The sequence below is a fragment of the Paroedura picta genome, chromosome 11 (assembly GCF_049243985.1).
Source record: "Paroedura picta isolate Pp20150507F chromosome 11, Ppicta_v3.0, whole genome shotgun sequence".
NCBI classification, from domain to species: domain Eukaryota; kingdom Metazoa; phylum Chordata; class Lepidosauria; order Squamata; family Gekkonidae; genus Paroedura; species Paroedura picta.
The window spans coordinates 41,012,914-41,033,816 of NC_135379.1; the positions used below are offsets into that span (position 1 = coordinate 41,012,914).

A 20,903-nucleotide genomic window follows, 5' to 3' on the forward strand; every position below is an offset into this window, starting at 1 on the left:
AGCGAAATATTCCACTGGAGGGGGGGGGGGCGTTTTTTAAAATTTTTTAATAAAAATTATTTTCACAAAAATTGTCATGCAATCCCACCTTCGTGAAAAAATTTTTAATGTCCCTGCACTGTGGAGGTGACTGAGGCATTTTGGTCTCTTCCAGGATGTTGTAGGAGGGGGAGGAGCCAGGCCTAGAAGGCCCAACTCTTCTCCTTCCAGACGTACCTGTGCTGGGCTAGGCCCTGTTGGCACCTGCGGCAGAAAGGGAAATGCGGAAATATCGGTGTTCCCTTGCCACGGGGCAATGCAGGACCTAAAGTGCATCAGGCCCTGGATAGGGACGGGACAGGCTGACGTCATGTGGAAGCAGGGATTAGCCCAGCATTTTTGCCCCGTGCAGAAAAGCTCGTCCAGAGGAAAAGGAAATACAGAGAGCAATGTGGGCACATGGCCTGATTCAGAATAAGGTATTTCCAAATGTTCAATTAATTAGTTGGTAGCATTTTCAAAATTCTGTTGATCCAGGATATTTTTGTAAACATTATGATGAAGGGATGCCAGATTAACAAATGGTTTGTGGAGATGGCCATTTCTTTATGTCATTTCCCCCTCTTTCCTTTTAGAGCCAGGATGTTGTGCCTGACGTTTCCATTGCCAGAGAACTCCTAGATGTAGGTAGTCAAACCCTGAAGACTGTGACCTTATAGCAGGTGCTCATCCTCTCCTTCCCTTTCACACAGAAGAGCATTGAGGAGGAAAGGGAGCACAGTAAAAGAAAGTAGAACCATCTCAGTGTTAAAACTCCCATAGTACCTTCTGACATTTCCTAAATGAATAGGGGCTATGCCCTGATTCATTAGAAGTATAATCAGCACAAATATAATCCTCCATTGTGCACACAATGGGCCTCCTGGAACTCTCTCCCTACTTGGGGTTCCCTCATACCCCCTCCTGGTGGGAATGCCAGCTTCCAGGTTGGATATTGGGGGCCTCCCCGGAATTGCAGCTCATTTCCGGACTACAGAGATGACTTCCCATGGAGAAAACAGATACTATAGAAATTGGACTCTGGAGCATTATACCCCAACCAGCGGCATCCCCAAATCTCCAGTAGCTTCCCAACCCAGATCTTGTAGCCCAAGACCCCCCCCCAAGCCCCCACTGGTGGCCAAGAGGGACCTGGTGACCCTACCCCCTGCATTTCCTTGAGTTAGTTCATTTTTACTCTTCTCTCCCCCCCTCCCCCCCACACACACACACTTCTTCATCCTATACTGATCAAAAGTTGTTCATGAATCTTTTTGATGTCAGGACAACTATTTTTCAGGAGGGTACTTTGCAAATTAAATAAATTATTTATAAGGTGGTGAGTGCATTGACCCAAGCCCATACTGTGCTGTGAGCTGAATCACAAATTATTAAATGCAGGACATCTTGCCTGTTTCTTGACAGGTATAAGGAGTTGCCAAAACCCCATGAGTTGGTTTTGGTATTCATTTGTGCGATGTTTTCAGTATAAAGCCAGCATGGGGCAGAATTAAATGGCCAAATTTCAGCTCTTTCCCATCAATGCTCAGTCAAAGCAAAGAACTAATTGACCCAAATGCCTGTATGGTTGACAAGAGCAGATTCTGCCCACTTTCCTCTCCATTTGGCACAGACCAATTGGAGTCAAACTGGCTGAATGGGACCCTAAACTGGGGGGAAATCCTGAGAGCTTTAACAGTCAACAACCAAGAGACAAACAGGGAAGTTGGGGTCTGGTGGGAGAAAGGATATTTATTTTTATTTATTTAACACCTTTATTGGCATAATCAAAGCAAAACATCTATATAAAAGACAAGGCAATTCAGATCCCAGACCACTTGGAGAAAATCTCATGGAGGAATTTTGCGATGCGTTCAGTTGCTTGAGGATTGTGATCCAATAAAAGAAAGTGCACTGCTGTCGAGGGACCGTAAATTTTGCCACATGAGAGACACCCTGTGGGTGAGGCTGAGAGAGCCCCAATATCACTGCTCAGTCAGAACAGCTTTATCAGTGCTGTGATGAGCCCAAGGCCACCCAGCTGGCTGCATGTGGGGGAGTGGGTAATCAAACCCAGCTCGGCAAATTAGAAGTTGGCACTCTTAACCACTATACCAAGTTGGATCAGAGGTTAGCCGTGCTGGTCTGCAGTAGAACAGCTAGATTCAAGTCCAGGGGCACCTCAGAGACAAGATTTCAGGAATCAAAGCTCCCTTCATCAGATACCAAATGACTCTTGAAAGTTTATACCCCCAAAATCTTACTGGTCTTGAACGTACTACAGAACTTGAGTCTAAGGGTCTTGACTTGCAGGTAATGTGCTGTTCAGTACAGGTTAAAGAATCCTGTGTTTGTAAAAGGAGACACGGCAAAAGAAATCCACTTTACCTCACACTCCTCAGTGGACCTGATCAAGCAACTTAGCAGGGGGGGGGGGTGAGTGGTGAGGTGGGTCACGGAACTCTCCACCCTGAGAGACTTGTTATGGGCGAAGCGGTAGAAAATAAGATCCCAGATCAGGACAGGGATGATGACAGCCTCTTTTATGGTTTGTTTGTGAGTGTGTGTGCATGTGTCTGTCTATCTACCAGCATTCCCCACTTTACAAAGTGCCTGTTAATAAGATTAGTAATTTAAAAGCTTGCTGGCAATTGGTGAGCATGTTTCCCTTAAGAGTTGGGCTGGCACCGTGTCTCCAGCAGGGCTTGAAGAACACCAGGTGAAGGCAAAAGAAGCCCACGCTACTCCCGCCGGTGGAAATGGAGAAAAGCAGGCCGTTATGGGACAACCCTTTCCAGTTTGTGTTTGCCTGCATTTCTTATGCAGTGGGATTGGGGAACGTGTGGAGATTTCCCTATTTGTGTCAGATGTATGGAGGAGGTAAGTGCACTTCAAGTTTCTCGATTGCCTCTGGAAAGCGACCAAGGGGGCATCACCCGTTTTAAAAAAAGAGCCTGGTTTGTCTTTTGTCAGAATAGTGCTGGGTGTTTGATCAAGTTCCTTCCCTTGAGAAAGGAACAGTTGCTTCTATATTTTGGGGAGGCAAGAACAAGACAGAAGATCCTAGTCTCAACCTGCTTACCATTTCCCTGTTTGATACGTTTCTGTTTGCTTAATGTCAGCTGGTGGAGAGGATATGATCTTTTTTTCACTTTGTTATCCCCCCCATCCCCGTCCCCTGAAGCAAATTGTTTTTCTGACAACTTCTCCCACTCTGCATGGAGAGAGAGAGAGAACGTTCAGCAAAGAGTTGCAATGTACTAGAAACTGATTCAGTCTCTTGTACTTTTAGATAAATACAGGATACAAAAACTTTTGAACAGAGACACAATAATTTCTTATTCATACTAAAGGAAATTGGTCATAGTCATGCAAACAACTATAATAAATTTAAGGCAATGAAAATAGAACCTTATAAAAACTGGACATAAACACCTCATTCAGAACATGTGAAGCTACTCTGGAGTGAGACCACCGGTCAATCCAGCTCAGTGTTGTCTGCACGAATTAGCCGTGGCTTTCAAGGTTCTTAGAAAGAGGACAGTCTCAATACCTGTAATCCAGTTCTAAGAGGATCCTTTCACTGAAGGAGCCAGGGAGTGAACTGAGGCCTTTCTGCATGCACACAAGACTACTGACTTGTAGAGGCACAAAGCATCTCCCATGACCCTCCTATGGACTTTCATGCGGACTTAGAAAAGAAGGCCAAGTTAAAATCCCCCAAATTCCCTATGTGTTTTGCCAACAGGCTATATATATATAATAGACAAATACATTACTGAGTTCTCATCAATAATGCTTATTAAGTTTAAACTCCATAAATAAATAAAGCATTATGTTAAAATTAATTGGCAATTTGTACAGTAAAATACCAACCACAGGCAAACCTGCAGAGTTTATTCCGTCCTTATAAGAGTCACCCTTTTTTTTTTGACTTGTGATTGGCTGAAATTATGAGAAAGTATACCAGTTCCCCAGATGAGACCTGGAGATATCCCGGTTTTACAGTTTATCTCCAAGCGACAGAGATCCATTCCCCAGGAGAAAATGGCTGCATTGTAGGGTGGACTCCATAGCATTATAATCCATTCCCTATCCAGAGGTGGCAACCTTATGAGAAAGGGAAGGGGGGCACTGCTTCCTGCTCTCTCTGTTGTGAGTGGTGCTGCTGGGTCATACATGGTCTGGGAGCAGGTAGATAGGGAGCCAGGTATTTCCCTCAGTCTGCAGCCATTCATCTATACTGGAGCCATTCATCTATACTGGAGAAAAGGATGAACTCAGAAGACAAGACTGGTAATGAAAGAAAGAAACCAGAAGTGCAGGAATGCCCTGTTTCAGGGGTAGTCAAACTGCGGCCCTCCAGATGTCCATGGACTACAATTCCCATGAGCCCCTGCCAGAAAACGCTGACAGGGGCTCATGGGAATTGTAGTGAATGGACATCTGGAGGGTCACAGTTTGACTACCCCTGCCCTGTTTATTAACAGTTTTGTTCAAAATCCGAACATGTAACCATTTCGAACATACGTCCTGCTTCAGGTAAATCTGAACACCCAAATAGATACTTATGCCCAGCTCGCTCAGGATAATAAAAAGTTTTCTCTAATGCAGGAGTGCCCAAACTGGCTCTCCAGATGTCCATTCACTACAATTCCCATGAGCCCGTCATAGGGGCTCATTGGAATTGTCATCCATGGACATCTGGAGAGCCACAGTTTGGACACCCCTGCAAATGGTTTCCAAGGGGACCTTCACAGCAGACCCTTGGGAGAGAAGTCCCTGTACTTTTGCTCTGATGGTGCCAGTGGGAGGTACACTTCAGTGATGAATCTTGTTTCCCACTGCGGTAAGCTTCCAGCAGCAGAGGGACAGAGTATAGGACTCGATTCAAGACTTTTCTTCTAGACCCATTGGTTAATGTACTTCCAAAGCACTTCAGAAGTAGATTTTCCTGTTCTGCACAGGAAAATCCAGCTGCAAAAGCACATTGAAAGTGCATTATCCTACACATACAGAATGCTAGAAACCGAGCAATACATTTCCCCTAATGGTTACATATTGAATTCCGGATGGCTTTTTCTCTTTTCAATCTTCCTGCTGGTCTTGGGATGAGATAGTTGCCAGTGCAGCAATTCCCTTGTAGGAATGTTTCACACTTGGATGGAGACAGATGGGGCCAGCAGCAAATGAAGGGCGTTGGAGCCATTGATCACTGACATAGACAATTTTATTTCTCCAATTTTTTTGTGAACTACAACTGAATTCGAGGGGACTGATTGGCAGTTTTGGCAAAGAATTATCCTATGGCTGTATTTGGATGTGTGACACAGTTTACGAATTTAACAGAATTAATTTTTGGTTTATATTCCCACTGTCATGATGGTAATTCATCAAGGAAGAGTGCTTGCACTCGAAAGCTCACGCCGTGAATAAATCTTTGTTGGTCTTAAAGATGCTACTGGACTCTGATTTTATTGTGCTACTTCAGACCAACACGGCTACCCATTTGAATCAATCTTCCTGTTGTCATGGGAACAGTCTTTTCATTTACTTTTTGGTGTGCTCAGGGAGATCCAAGTTATTTTTTTTTCCTGCCTTGGGTGATCTGGATCATGGGGAATTGCCAGTTCCCATCTTTTGTTTCTTTCCCATGCTAGAACCTGCCATAGTGTTGAAGGAGTGATGATGCACACACTGGGACCAGCTGTTAGAAGCCAGTATCCCAGCTCCCTTCACAATGAGGACAAAATTTTTAACAGATCTGGAGGCAAAATGTATTCTGGGTTTGAGAAGATTATAAAAGTCTGGAATCAGCTTTCTGTGTTTGGTTCGTTCACCTCTCCTATTTGATTAACTTTAGACTGGAATCTGGAAATCTTGAATAAAATCATGGTGTTGTTGGCTTCCACTCGTATATATGTAGTTGTATATATGTAGTTATGTGCCATCAAGTCACCACTGACTTCTCTTCCATCTGCCTTGGTGGACAAAAATTCCAACTGGTAGCAGAATTCCAACATGTTTCTATTTACCATTTTCATCCCACTGTTCCTTCAAGAAGCTCAGATTAGGGTAGATTATTTTCTGCCTCTCCATTTTATCTTCTCAAGACTTCTGTGAGATATATTGGGCTGATTGAAAAGTAATTGGCTCAAGGCCATCCAGTGAGCCTCATAGCTGAATGGGGATTTCAGTCTGGATCTTCCCAGTTCTCACCTGACATTCTAACCTGCTTACTACATGGGCAAGTCAATTCACACATTACTGAGTCGACCAGGCAGGCATGTGACCACACTGAGGACTCTGGGGCTCAGGTGTGTCAGGAGTTCTGTGCTGGAAACGCAAATTCCCAGGCATTCAGAGGTCTATTTAGAACAGCTATGTCTGTTACATCAGTTTCCTGACCTGAATCAGACCCAAGGAGCCTCAGTTGGCCCACTGTGCTTTGAGTTGCCAACACAGAACTGTATGCTTATGTTACAGTTTTATATCCCTAATACAAGTGACTCCATCCTGGCTTAGTGCTAGAACTGAATTGGAGTGCTGGATTAAAGACCGTCCTGTTTCAAATGCCACAGTAAAATGGTATGATCTAATCAGGTGGCATTGTATATTATTAAAAAAAAAAACAAATGAACTATGGTATAGGAAACATAGATGAGACCCAATGGCTGTATGTTTTTCATTGGGGCACAAAAACGATGTCCACACAAAACAGAAAAAGGTCAAAATGTAGATATTCAGAATATGCAAATCCTTCTTTTCTCTATTAGGCATAAAAAAATATCTGTTTTCTTCAAAAATTGAATCCAGAATTAACTCCTCCTGGAGTTGGGATTTTGTTTCACCTCGTGATATACTCATGCATCTGATACAAAACAGACTCAGGTTAAGATACAGAGCTTCCAACTTTTAAAAGCATTGGGGGTGTGGGATGGGGATCTGTAGCTAAGCAGAGCCAAATGGCTCAGAGGGCTGTATGGGTCAAGCATGGAGCCTGCTAGCTCCCAGGGGCAGAATTCAACTTGGGTCTGGGGGAGGAGCCCCTGATGCAGGAGGTGGGCCAAAGAGTTTTTGGTTAGTCTTGACAGCACTACCCAGTGCAAAATCTACTGAACTAAGAAATACAGCTGAAAAAGAAAACATTTTTGGTGGGGAGGGGGACAGACAGGCTTATTTGATTTATTCCATTTTCCCCCACATTCCACGTTCCCCCACATGCAGCCAGCTGTGTGACCTTGGCCTCGCCACAGCACTGATAAAGCTCTTCTGACTGAGCATTAATATCAGGGCTCTTTTAGCCTCACCTCCTTCACAGGGTGTCTGCTGGGGGGAGAGGAAGGGGAAGGCGATTGTAAGCCGCTTTGAGCCTCCTTCGGGTAGAGAAAAGTGGCATATAAGAACCAACTCTTCTTCTTCTTCAATAATATCAGGGCTCTCTCAGCCTCACCTCCCTCACAGGGTATCTGTTGTGGGGAGAGGAAAGGGAAGGGGATTGTAAGCCGCTTCGAGTCTCCTTCTGGTAGAGAAAAGAGGCATATAAGGACCCACTCTTCTTATCTCTTTCTTTTTCTACAACCCCACCCTTCAAACAACGACAACAAAGTAGCCTGGTTTTATTCTAGTTGATGGGCAACCCTCATAAGTTCTCTTCTGGACAGAAAATCTATAGTGGTGCTTTCCCTTCATTTTGCATGATGGGCAGCTAACAAAATGATCGCTAACTTTTTACCAAGAGAAGACAAACTAGGAAGAAGAACATGTGCAGCCCAAACACAAAGAGCCTTTGCTCTGGTGAAAGCAAGTTTTGGAGGGAAACTGGAAGCACCTCCCCCCCCCCCCAAGCCCTTTCTTGCACCAGAACTTTTCAAGCTGAGCCCCTGATGTACACCTGACTGCAAGATGTACTCTTCTGACCACACATGCATGGGGCATCTTGTACAGATTGGGCTTTGGTCTCTCTAATTTATAAAAGGTACCTTGGCGATGCCATGGCTGCTAGGACCTTAAGAACTCCCTTGGCAGGGAAGAAGTTACCTAACTTCTAAACAAAGAGGCTGTTAATAAAGGCACAGCCAGGCGGCAGTGCAATAATTCCCTGAATAAAACGGATTATGGCTGAGCATTCCCTTCACCTTCTCTGCCTCAGTTGCTGTGCAGACTTGCTTTCATTGCCAGCGTCAAACAATCCCCGCTGTGAAGAATGTTAATGCTGGAGATTAAATACCAAATAATAGATATTTACATAAATATTTTGGCCTGCTCTGAAAAGGAAACCGGGAAATGCTTCAGATCCACATACAAAACATGTTTTCAATTTGGTCAGCAGGTCTTTCAGAGGAGATTGCAAATTCAAGCTCAGAACATTTTCCTGAGGGCCACCCTCTCTGCAACACACAACACAGGGATGCTCCCCCAAATGGCATCCTTTATAACAAAATTTCCCTTATTGTTTATTTTATTATGTTTGTATACCACCCTCCCCAGAGGCTGTGACCATGTAGTGCGCGGGTCCCCAACAGGGTGAAGAAGAAGAAGAGTTGGTTCTTATATGCCACTTTTCTCTACCCAAAGGAGGCTCAAAGCAGCTTACAGTCGCCTTCCCTTTCCTCTCCCCACAACAGACACCCTGTGAGGTGGGTGAGGCTGAGAGAGCTCTGATATTTCTGATTGGTCAGAACAGCTTTATCAGTGTTGTGGTGAGCCCAAGGTCACCCAGCTGCCTGCATGTGGGGGAGTGTAGAATCGAACCTGGCTCGCCAGATTAGAAGTCCACACTCCTAACCTCTACACCAAACTAGTGCCCACCTATATCTTTCCTGGTTCCCAGAAAGTGATGTTCGAAAGTGGACAAGGCCAGGCAGGGATAGTGTCCAGCAGGGGACGCTGAGAAATGTCCAGAGGGATTTTGACAAACTAGGCAACAAAGATGGTGAGGGGTTTGGAGACCAAGACATAGGAAGAAAGGTTGGGGAAGTTTGATCAATTTTGCCTAGAGAGGAGACAACTGAGAGGGGATCTGATAACCATCTTCGAGTATTTAAAAGGGTGCCATATGGAGGATGGAGCAGAATTGTTCTCTCCTGCCCCAGAGGGACAGACCAGAACCAATGGGATGAACTTAATTCAAAAGAAATTCCGTCGCAACATCCGGAAGACGTTCCTGACGGTTAGAGTGGTTTCTCAGTGGAACAGGCTTCCTCGGGAGGTGGTGGGTTCTCCATCTTTGGACATTTTTAAACAGAGGCTAGATAGCCATCTGACGGAGAGGCTGATTCTGTGAAGGATTAAGGGGGTGGCAGGTGACAGTGGATGAGTGATAGGGTTGTGAGTGTTCTGCATAGTGAAGTGAGTTTGCGTTGCCGGTGTGCCGGCGGCCGCGCCTTCCTCTTCCCCTCCCTCTCGCAGTGAGAAGCTAGCCGGGCCGCAAGTAAAGCGGCCGCTTTGCTTGCGACCTGGCGAGCTTCTCGCCTGGACTAGATGACCCATGAGGTCCTTTCCAACTCTATAATTCTATGATTCTAGGGCTTCTGATTGCCTGTGCATGTTAAAAGCCATCATGTTAAATGCAGCTTCTGCCTTACATGTTGAAGGGTTACTATGAGAACTGTGCATAGCCCTGCTCCCTGACATTCTGTGGTTGGCACTGCCTCCTGCACTAACCCGTTGGGGTCTTGTGCCCATCCTCTTCTGTTGGAATTCCAAAGGTGCTCCCGAGCTCAAAAAGATTGGGGATCCCAGGCCCAGTGAGCTCTGCAGTCACCTTATGATGTCTTCCTGATGGACAGAATATCCATTAAAATAATCTCCACAAGAATATGATTTTTGGCAGCATCCCAGTGAGGACTTTTATAAAATGGGCAACCAGGCACAATAAGTGCCATTCCAGGGAGGGGAAATGTTTTCCCCAAAGAAGCATTTATGCAGTTTAAGCATTTAGAGCTGATGCCAACCCATGCCCAGTTTAGCAGGTTTCCTTCCATTCCGTGCAACAGAGCATGGGCATGCAAACAAGGGAAATGCACAGAAGTGCAGTTGTTCTAATAAAGCCCTCATTCCAGTGGCACCCATAACGTACTCTAGCCCTGAGGCTCATCGTACTTGCAGGAGCAATGCATAGCTGACAACCTCTTCGGCTTGTAACCAAAGCCCCCCGTTTGACTGGTAGTTCTGCTGAAGACCAGACTTGAGGTCTGAGGCAGGATAGTGAACCTGCACTGTAATTGACCAATGTGCTGCTAGATTCTGTCTGCTGGATCCAATCACTTGAAAATGAACCAACTCCAACTTCTATACAAAAGCCCCACAATAGATTGGTTTGGTACAATTCAGTTTCGGTCCAGTTTTTGCCTCCTTGTACCATCGCACTAACGAGCCTCTTGTGGCGCAGAGTGGTAAGGCAGCAGACATGCAGTCTGAAAGCTCTGCCCATGAGGCTGGGAGTTAGATCCCAGCAGCCGGCTCAAGGTTGACTCAGCCTTCCATCCTTCCGAGGTCGGTAAAATGAGAACCCAGCTTGCTGGGGGGCTAAACGGTAAAGACTGGGGAAGGAATTGGCAAACCACCCCGTATTAAGTCTGCCATGAAAATGTTGGAGGGCATCACCACAAGGGTCAGGCATGACTCGGTGCTTGCACAGGGGATACCTTTACCTTTTTACCATCGCACTGGGTCCTAACCATGACAGGCATTTCAAGACAAGATCCTGCAAGAATGCTCTGGACAAACCTTCCTGGCGTGGTGCCCCAGTCAACTAGGGAAGGAGTGAAGGGGAAATCTCCTTGTGATTAGGAAGAGTCTTTCACACAGTTTGGACGGAGCAGTTGTTAAAGGATAACTAATTGTCACAAAACACATTAAAAGATAACCAAGGGAAGAGGAAAAACATCAAGTGTCCCATGCCACTTGAAAGACAGGAGTGGGAAGCCAGGGTGGAATGTCCTGTTACGTGGCGTTCTTTTTCCCTTAATGATTTTTTAAAAGTTGAGTGCAGCAACTTAAAAGGAGATTGTTAGATCTGTGGGTTCAGAGACCAGGACACTGAATTCCTTGCTTATTTCATATATTGACTAACTTTGGTTGTTACACCGGATACAAAATCAATCAATCGAAGACTAAAATTTGGGTAGCTATGAAGTGAATCCAAAAACAATAAAGTATCTAAGGGTGGTGTTGGATTAAAAAAATTAGAAAATGTATTTGAAAATAATGATACCCTCTCTTGGAAAAAAATACAAGCCAATTTGTTAAAATGGACTAAGTTAAATTTTTCTTGGTCAGCCCAGATGACCATAATTAAAATGAGTGTGTTACCTAAGCTGAATTTTTTATTCCAGGTTATGCCGATGTCATTAAAGGACAGGACTTTTATTAAGTGGCAATCTTTCATAAACAAATTTATATGGAATAGCAACAGACCAAGACACTGGCAGTTCATTCCAGCGCTTTATTGTGACCCCAGTGTGATGGTACAAGGAGGCAAAAACTGGACCGAAACTGAACTAAAGAAACCCACAACCCATTCCAACAGCTGGTTAGTTTTAAGTAGGGTGCAAAGGGGGCTTGATGGTATTTCGTTACAAAAATGGCACTGCAAGCTGCCTTGAGCCTCAAGGGAAAGAAAGAAAAAGAAAGAAAGAAAGAAAGAAAGAAAGAAAGAAAGAAAGAAAGAAAGAAAGAAAGAAAGAAAGAAAGAAAGATTTCTATGTATCTGTGCTATGCCACAGGAGCTTTTTATCTGGGGGGGGGGGTTGGACGATTATTTGAATATATATTCCTTCACTTAAATTAGGTAAATGAAAAAATGGAATTGGTGTTAAAATGAAATGGGGGGCAGGTGTCCATATAGCTCCTACTTTCTCTCGAGCGCCCAAGTTTCAAGATTTTGGAAAGGAGATTAATTAGCCGAAGCTTAATTCAACGTTTCAAGCATTATTTAGCCAGTCTTTGCAGAATGGTTATGGTGGAATAATGAAAGAAAGAGAGGCCTCTTCAGGACTCACTTAAATTTCCAGATCTGTATTTGTTACAGCACGTGCTACCTTTTATTCTACATCAAGCTTTCACGTTGCACATGGGGGGGGGGAATGATGTCTAGGAGTGCAATGCAATGTGGAATTATGCCTGTCTATATATTTCCTTGGGCTTAGACTTGAGTTGTGTTGCCAAGTCCCTCCAATGAACCAGGGGATGGAGGGGATTTATGAGGAAAACAGAGAAGGTCAAAGCCTTGTTGTCAGCATCACACAGGAAGTGACATTATCAGGCCAGCAACATCCAGCCAACACTTTGGTTTTAGGACAAAATCTCTATGGTAAAATCGGCTTCTACCATAGAGTTTTTGCCCAAATACCAGAGTGTCACCCAGACATTGCTGGCGTGATATTTCTTGTGTAACACCATCAACAAGGCCTAGGGCTTCTCCTTTCTCTTGGTAAATCCTCCTTGCCTGGCAGATGATTGACAGCTGAGGGCAGGACCTCTGGCAGACCTAGACTGGGTAATTTCTGCATAGAATTGTGCTGCAAATCTACTTGTTTGCTAAATGTATTCCTTTGCTTTTCTTGCAGGTGGATTCCTAGTCCCTTATCTTATTATGTTAGTTGTGGAAGGGATGCCATTGTTATACTTGGAGTTGGCTGTGGGACAGCGCATGCGTCAAGGAAGCATCGGGGCGTGGAAAGCAATAAGTCCTTACCTCTGTGGGGTTGGTGCGTCCTCATTTGTCTTATTTTCCTGATCAACAGGTCCTGGTAGAATAGTTCAGTCTTCTCAGACTGGCAAGAGGTTCTGTTGAGCCTGCCCTGAAGGTGTCCTCCCTCCCCTAGGCTTACCGGTATCCAGGTGGGGAGTTCTCCCAGAATTACAACTGATCTCCAGACTACAAAGATCAGTTCCTTTTGAAGAAAAAGGCTGCTTTGGTGGGCATACTGTGTGGCACCACAAAGACCACAAAGATACGTCTGGTCCTAGGAGAGGGTGCAAGTTGGTTGATAAGACATTTCCTTGGCCACCCATGGCTTCTTCCTGGCCTTCTAAAAGAAGACCTGGATTCAAAGTACCTCCAAACAATTAGCCTGATTCTTTTAGTGGGGAATTGTGACTGCTACACAGAACAAGCGATACAACTTCCTACCCAGCCTAGGATTAGCCACTAGGAACAACTCCATCTTGTCAGGACTGAGCTTCATGATTGCCCATTATTGACTTCAAATGAATATTCAGGGTGGGGGGAGGTAGAGGGGAAAAAAACTTGTCTTCAGATTGCTGTGATCATTTTCTGTATATTTAGTAACATATTCCAGTCAAATCGACAAGATAAGACAAGCCAGCAGGTTGTTTAGGGATATTTCCCCTGACCTAAATTTGTCTCTCCAGGATCCTATGACCTCTTTGGAACAGGTTAATTTCTCAGCCCTCAGAGTCACTCTTTCCCTCACTTGAACAGACAGTTCCATGCCTCCTGGAGCATGCTTAGTCTTCCACAAGCTGCTTCTTGGCTACCCCCCCCCCCTTCTTCTTTCTAATTTTTTCTGCATGGCTTGACTATGTAGAAATATCTTCCTTGCATGTAGTTGACCCTTGCTTGAGTCCCTTCAGTCACTCAGCCAAATTATATTTAAAACCTGCAGTAATGAGCTCTGACTTGCTTACGAAAAGCATAAAGGAATGCAGCCTGGAACACTTAATGGGGTAAGGATTTCCACAAATAATTCTCCACCCCAAATTACTCTCCATCCTCCCAGTTGAGAAACTTCAGTATAATAGGCCATGTAGTGCCTGACCTCCGCTGCTGATCTTTGGGTCTGGTAAAGCAGTGGTCCCCAACCTTTTTATCACCGGGGACCGGTCAACGCTTGACAATTTTACTGAGGCCGGGGGGGGGGGTAGTCTTTTGCCGAGGGACATCGCCACCGCCTGAGCCCCTTCTCCGCTTGCTTTCCCACTGGCGCCCCTGAGTTCCTGCCACCCACTGGGGGATGCTGCCAGCAGCAGCTGCACAGTGCCATGCCGAGGGGGAGCCCCGGCCATGGCGGCTGCCGGAGAACACCAAAGGTGAGCCGGCGGCAGAGTGGCAGGGCAGCCCCCAAGGCAGCAGCCAGGGAGGAGGACAAGGAGAAGCCATGGCCCGCTACCGACTGATCTACGGACCGGTAATGGTCCCCGAACTGGGGGTTGGGGACAGCTGTAGTAAAGTAGTCATGAACAAGTAGGCATGAAGTGGTGTTTAGAGAGTTGGAGGAGGACCAAGTCTGAATCCCTACTCTCCTATGGGAGCTTGTCAGGTAACCTTGGCCCACCACACTCTCTCAGCCCAATCTATTAACCGGGTAGTTGTAAAGAACAAATGGAGGACAGGAGAACAATGGGATAAGGTGCTTTGGGTCCCGCACAAGTGGTATATAAATAAACAAATCGTAGTTACTTCTGAGATATGATACAATTGAAGGTCGAGGCCAGTTTTCATGAATTTACGTCTTTGTATTTTCAGGAATTGCCAGCGTAGTTGTATCCTTTTTTCTCTCTATGTACTACAATGTCATAAATACTTGGGCTTTCTGGTACCTCTTCCATTCGTTTCAGGTGAGAAATAGAATACTTTACATAAAGTGCACATGATCCTCCTTCTGTCCAGGATCAAATGGGGATTCTGAACAGTTCAGCAAGTGTATTTATTGCTGTCCATTGTAGACACTTGGAGAAGCTGCAGTATAAAAAGAGCCACGGAGATAGCTCGGTGGTAGAACATCTGCTTCGCATGCAGAAGGCCACAGGTTCAAGACCAGCACCTCCAGTTAAAAGGATCAGGTGATATGAAAGTGCTCAGCCCAAGACCATGGAAAGCTGTGGTCAGACAGAGTATATCATATTGACTAGGCTAGATCAGGGGCCTGATTCAATATAAGGTCATTTCATATGTTCGTGCTACTGTCCATCCAATTGCCCTGTTATGTTTTCCAAGTGTAGGACGTTGTAACTTATACTGCTGTGTATCTCTTGTGAATGAATAAAGAAAATGTTTGCCAGAAATGCTGATCGCTAGTTACATTAGGACAGGGGTAGTCAAACTGCGGCCCTCCAGATGTCCATGGACTACAATTCCCAGGAGCCCCCTGCCAGCATTCACTGGCAGGGGGCTCCTGGGAATTGTAGTCCATGGACATCTGGAGGGCCGCAGTTTGACTACCCCTGCATTAGGACTTCAGAATATATGAACCTATCAGACCCTTGGTTTATGGAGCTTAGTGCTGTATACTTTGATGGGTGGTAGCGTGTTACAATGAAAGCATGTACAACCTGCATGTGTACTTGTTTGCAAAGAAAGAATCACTGCACATTTGGTTTACAAATAAAACTGGGGACCAGTATCTGAATAAATGTGGGGTTTCAAACTACACATTCAGCTGTACTTACACTGCATGTAATAGGAGAATTGTGCAACATCAAGTATACATGCGTGTAATGCAGACTTTCTCAACCAGGGTTTCGTGAAACCCTGGGATTTTTTGATGGCTCTGGAAGGGTTTCCTGAATGGGTGGGAGTTCATTTTTAATATATTTATTTATATTTATATACCGCCCTTCCCGAAGGCTCGGGGCACGTTACAGGAAACAGGAAGAAGATACAGATAACATATGGTAACAACATGTGTGAAACATTTGTTAAACATGTATTGGGTGGTATGACCATATAAGCTCATGTTGACCGGTCCCTCCCAAAATGGCTAGTGGGAAGGGGAGGGACCCAAGGTGGGCATGTACATAGTTATGTTTCCCAACCATATTCTGCACAATTGCACCACTTCTTGGATTTCTTGAATCTTGAGGAAAGCTTCATGTGTTTCTCGGCTGGTCTAATGTAACACAAACAGGTTATGGTTCTCCAGGGTCTCAGACAGAGATCTTTCATATCACCAATATCTGATTCTTTTATCTGGAAATGCTTTGGATTGAACCTGTGACCTTCTGCATCTAAAGCAAATGCTCTTACCACTGAATCTCTGCCCCCTTTGCTCAATTGCACCAGCATTTTCAAAGCTATTTGATGTTCTTCTGTTGTTAAATGGCTCCTTGGAGCCATTAAAATAGATGGGTGAATGGAGTGCAAACAGATTGTATGCAGGAAAGAACTGGCCCATATGCAGTTAGATGTCCACTACTATTTTAGTGAAAAACAGGAAATATAGTGTTTCCTCTGAAGAGATTTTCAAGGAAGGGGACTTCAAAGAGCTTTGGTGTTTTTTTTGAAGACATGAATTTTTCACAATAACAAGTCAGTGACATCTCAGAAGTAAATTATGAGTGTTTATATTGGGAACATTTTAAATGCAACTCTTGTGGTCCTGTGATTGCACTAGAATGTGGACATGGAGGCCAAATCCAGATCTCCTCCTTCACCCTTCTCCAAAACTTAGCATGAAAGAAAACCAGTTCAATGTTTAGTATGGAATACTGGCACACAAAATTGTGCTGTTATATATTCTGTTTTGAATTATTGCAGGCCAGTTTTTGAACCTACATTAAGTCAAAAAGCAAGTTTATTTTAAAGAAAGAAATATCCTTGCAAAACATTTCTAATCTCTTTCAGGAGAACAGGGAAATGAAAAGTTTTTTTTTCAAATTAGCTATAAACATTTCTTCCCAGAATAATCTACTAGGTGTTCTTGATAAGGATGATACTATATAATGTTCTTGAGGCATTTAAATTGCATAATGGCACTTGAGCATGGCGTAATATACAACAATACTAGCTGTATACTGTCTAATAAGCAACTTGTAAACTTGTCACATTGACACTATGACCCACCTAACCCGGCCCTTGTCTTCAGCACTTACCTAGAAAAAATCTGTGTCTACGTGGATTTTATTTTCTCACTTTGTTCTGTATGGTAGAAAAGCCTTGTTTAAGTGCAGGAACTAATTGCTCTTTTTCTTGTCTCCCTGGGTTTAGAAGATGCTTATCTTTGCAAGACTCCTAAGCTTAACCCCTGGAGTCCCAAGGGCCAGGTTCGAAGTCTAGGGCAGCCTTTTTCAACCTTTTGACCATAGAGAAGCCCCTGAAATAATTGTTCAGGCTTTGAGGAGTCCCAGAAATGGCCGGTGGCCATTCCTCCCCGCCACACCCCCCGGAAGTGACATGTCAATGGAAGTAACATGACCACTTGTGTTTACAGGCAGGCTTGAGGAGGACTGAGGAGGGGGGAAGACAGGATGCAGATTAAGGTGGGAATAGATGTTCAGGCTCCACCCCTCCCAGGCGCAGAAAGCACGAGAGAACTCACTCTTGGGAGAGGGGAGGAGGAGCAATGGAAGCAGCCAGTTCCCTAGCTTGTGGTCAAGTCCATTAAGGCAAGAGAAGAACCCCTCCATACCATCCATGGACCCCTGGGGTCTGTGGACCACTGGCTGGGAATCCCTGGTCTAGGGTAATGTTCACAAACTTAAAATGTGAACCCAATTTATTTTAAGTACAGCAGAAAGGAACTGTGATAAACATTCCCTAAGAGATTTTTTAAATGTATAATTTCATTTACTCAATACTGGTTCACTAACCAATGTCTCAGAGTTGAGTCCCTCTTACGATCTACTTTGTAGATGGCTAGTCCAGTCCGGCCTGAGGTCCATCTAAGTATCTGCGGTCTACTAATGAGGCCTTAGGCTCACCCCCCCTCCCACATGTTTACTTAAGAATGTAAGAATTAGCAGACCTTTCAGTGCAACCTGGATCAGCCTTGTAAAATTCCTCCTTCTATGTTTTGCCTTTGCTGAGGGGTACCGTAAGGGTTACTATGAAAGCAAAGATTGCAAATGAAAACGTGCAGTTGGCCATTGTGTGACTGCATCCATTCCCCCCGCAGCTTCTGATGGTGTAAGACAGGGGTAGTCAACCTGTGGTCCTCCAGATGTTCATGGACTACTATTCCCATGAGCCCCTGCCAGCAAATGCTGGCAGGGGCTCATGGGAATTGTAGTCCATGGACATCTGGAGGGCCACAGGTTGACTACCCCTGGTGTAAGAGAATGCCTTCATCAGGCAAATGATTAGCGGGATGTAGAGAGCTAATTACACAACTCTGAATTTTTTCAAACAATTATTATGCACTTCGTTGATCAATAGAGTGTGGTCAAAATACGTTTAACATATTGTACCATCTGTATTTGAAGAGATAGAGATTTGTTATTAGACCTTGAAGGAGCTAAATATACCGGGTTTAATATGTAACTTTCCTTCTGTATGCTGCTGTGAGTTATTTCCTTTTCTTCCTGCCCAGATAAGAGACCTGCCAACTCAAAAGTTTGCATATCTCACACCATCAGAAGTTAGTCTAAGGATTGTGCTAATTTATATAAACACTCTCAGAACATACGGCTTGCCTAGATTTCATTGCAGGAAAATCATTTAATGAGCAGGGAAGAATGTATGGTGCGCTCCCCAAATCCCCATACATTGGGGTGGGACACGGGATAGCATTCTGGTTCACCTGACCTGCACTGTTTGCATGAACCTAAGTCAAGGGACTTAGGGGGAAATGAGAGTTCATATCTGCTTTTCATCCCAAGGATCCTCTGCCGTGGGCACATTGTCCGCTGAATATTAACCGTACAAGTTATGTGGAGGAGTGTGAGAAGGCATCGTCCACACAGTACTTTTGGTACAGGAAAACCCTGAATATTTCTCCATCTATTGAGGAAAGTGGCAGCATCCAATGGGAGCTAGCCATTTGCCTTATCCTGGCGTGGCTGGTCGTCTACCTGTGCATTCTCAGAGGAACAGAGTCCACAGGCAAGGTAGGAAGACTCCTGCAATTTGTTTTATTTTTAGTTATTTATAGACTTATACACCACTACCCAATAGAGCCTCTTGTGGCACAGAGTGGTAAGGCAGCAGACATGCAGTCTGAAAGCTCTGCCCATGAGGCTGGGAGTTCAATCCCAGCAGCCGGCTCAAGGTTGACTCAGCCTTCCATCCTTCCAAGGTCAGTAAAATGAGTACCCAGCTTGCTGGGGGGTAAACGGTAATGACTGGGGAAGGCACTGGCAAACCACCCCATATTGAGTCTGCCATGAAAATGCTGGAGGGTGTCACCCCAAGGGTCAGACATGACTCGGTGCTTGCCTTTACCTTTACTTTTACCCCACCACCCTCCCAGCATGCTGGCTCAGGGATTATTTATAAAACGTACATAATGAATAGAATTTTACCTATACTGTTGAAATTTTAAAACCATCTTAAAAGCAGTCAGCCCAGCTGTACAGCCAAACTGTTTCATTTAAGAGGGTTTTTTTGGGGAGGGGGATATCTATACGGAAGGAGCCCAAACTATGTTTAATCAGAGTCATCGTGCTGGTTCATTGATTCAGATTATAATTTGCGCCTGACATATTGAGCTGTAAGAAACATGAAGTGAATTAAGTGGGTTTAATCCTTGTCTGCCAAAGAAAACACCATGTTGTTCTCTGACCTGGTGATTATGCCTAGGTGACCAAACGAATGCATTGCTGAATTCACAAGCGGGTTCCATTACTTTAAGCAGAAGGCCCTAATATGGATACGCATACTGAGAAATGCATGGTTTTCTCAGTGTAATAAAAGGGCCACCCTGCCTGTGAATAGATCTATGTGCTCCCAGGAGCATACCTGGATTGCTCAGTTAGGACTGAGATAGAACTGGTGTCTCACAGCATCAGATTGCAGAAGCTAAGCTGGGTTGTCCTTGCTTTTAGTCTTTAGATGAGAGGCCACCAAAGAAGTCCCAGGTTGCCACCCAGAGGCAGGAAATAGGAAACTGGTTTGTGCACTTCGGCCGCTGAAGCAGCCGTTCCAGCCCAAATGGCTGGTTCGGGCTGGAACAGCCACTAAGCACACAACCTGTCTCTCTCTTGCCTTGAAAATCCCACGAATCACCATAAATCAGCTGCAACTTGATAGCACTTTAACCATCTAGTAAATGTTCAGAATTCAAGTAGTGGCTTTTGGGAGATGTGCTTTAACAGGTGAATTTGAAATTTTACCTCCCAAATATTACTTCAGCAGTGACAACAATACTGGAGCAGTTACCATGCCACTCCCATCTCCCTTTCCACCCACCCACCCACCCCAATCCAGGACATTTGTCTCCCCCTCTAATGGGCTCAGAAGATTACCTGTGAAAGATTGGCTGTTTGACAGCAAAGAGGTTTGAAGCCTTTCCTTTTATGGGGTGAACTCATCCCCAGAATTGAAGCGCAACCACACATAGAGGTTCATCAAAAACAAAATCCATGTCCATAGCCAGGGTGGTGTAGTTAAGAGCTGCAGACTCTGATTTGGAGGACCAGGGTTGATTCTGTGTGCTGGGTGACCTTGGGCCAGTTACAGTTCTCTTAGAGCTCTCTCAGCCCCCACCACCCACCCCACCCCAAGGTGCCTGTCGTAGGGAGAAGCAGGCAAGGCCTGCTTTGAAACTCCTTAAGGTACAGGAAAGTGGGGTATAAAAACCAACTCTTCTTTTTCTAGCTCTAGCAGAACAATTGCTCAGAATTTTAAATACATATTAATTGTAAATGGTGGGGTGCTCCTCTAATAAATGCATTTCTTTGTTGGTGCCTTTGCAGGTTGTGTATGTGACGGCTATTTCGCCCTATGTGGTCCTCATAATATATTTAATCAGAGGCCTGACACTCCACGGAGCTGCAAACGGACTGAAGTACATGTTTACGCCAAAGGTACCCATGCTGTCGTTTGCTTGATAAATGTTGTCAAATGTTCACCAGTGTGTGTTTCTCATCCTAGAGGTTTAGGCCTATGGAAGAGCTGTAAAACCTATCATTCATATAAACACCACCCAAGTAGAAAGAAAATAAGATAGCAATAGGCTACATAATTGGAAAACATTAAATAT

General features: G+C 44.7%; 1 protein-coding gene across 4 annotated transcripts in view; it reads left to right on the forward strand.

The window, feature by feature from the left end:
• Positions 1-309: 309 nt before the first annotated feature.
• The window catches only part of SLC6A20 (solute carrier family 6 member 20), a 30,044-nt gene continuing 9,450 nt past the window's right edge, over positions 310-20,903 (forward strand). The window contains exons 1-6 of one of the 4 annotated variants that reach the window (XM_077302916.1): positions 310-458; positions 2,718-2,898; positions 12,591-12,727; positions 14,513-14,604; positions 18,583-18,810; positions 20,617-20,727. In XM_077302916.1, the coding sequence (XP_077159031.1) occupies positions 2,798-2,898; positions 12,591-12,727; positions 14,513-14,604; positions 18,583-18,810; positions 20,617-20,727 (669 nt within the window). In that variant the 5' untranslated portion in view covers positions 310-458; positions 2,718-2,797. Of the gene's footprint in view, positions 459-2,717; positions 2,899-12,590; positions 12,732-14,512; positions 14,605-18,582; positions 18,811-20,616; positions 20,728-20,903 lie in introns of all 4 variants that reach the window. The other 3 variants (XM_077302917.1, XM_077302914.1, XM_077302915.1) reach the window with 3 other exon arrangements.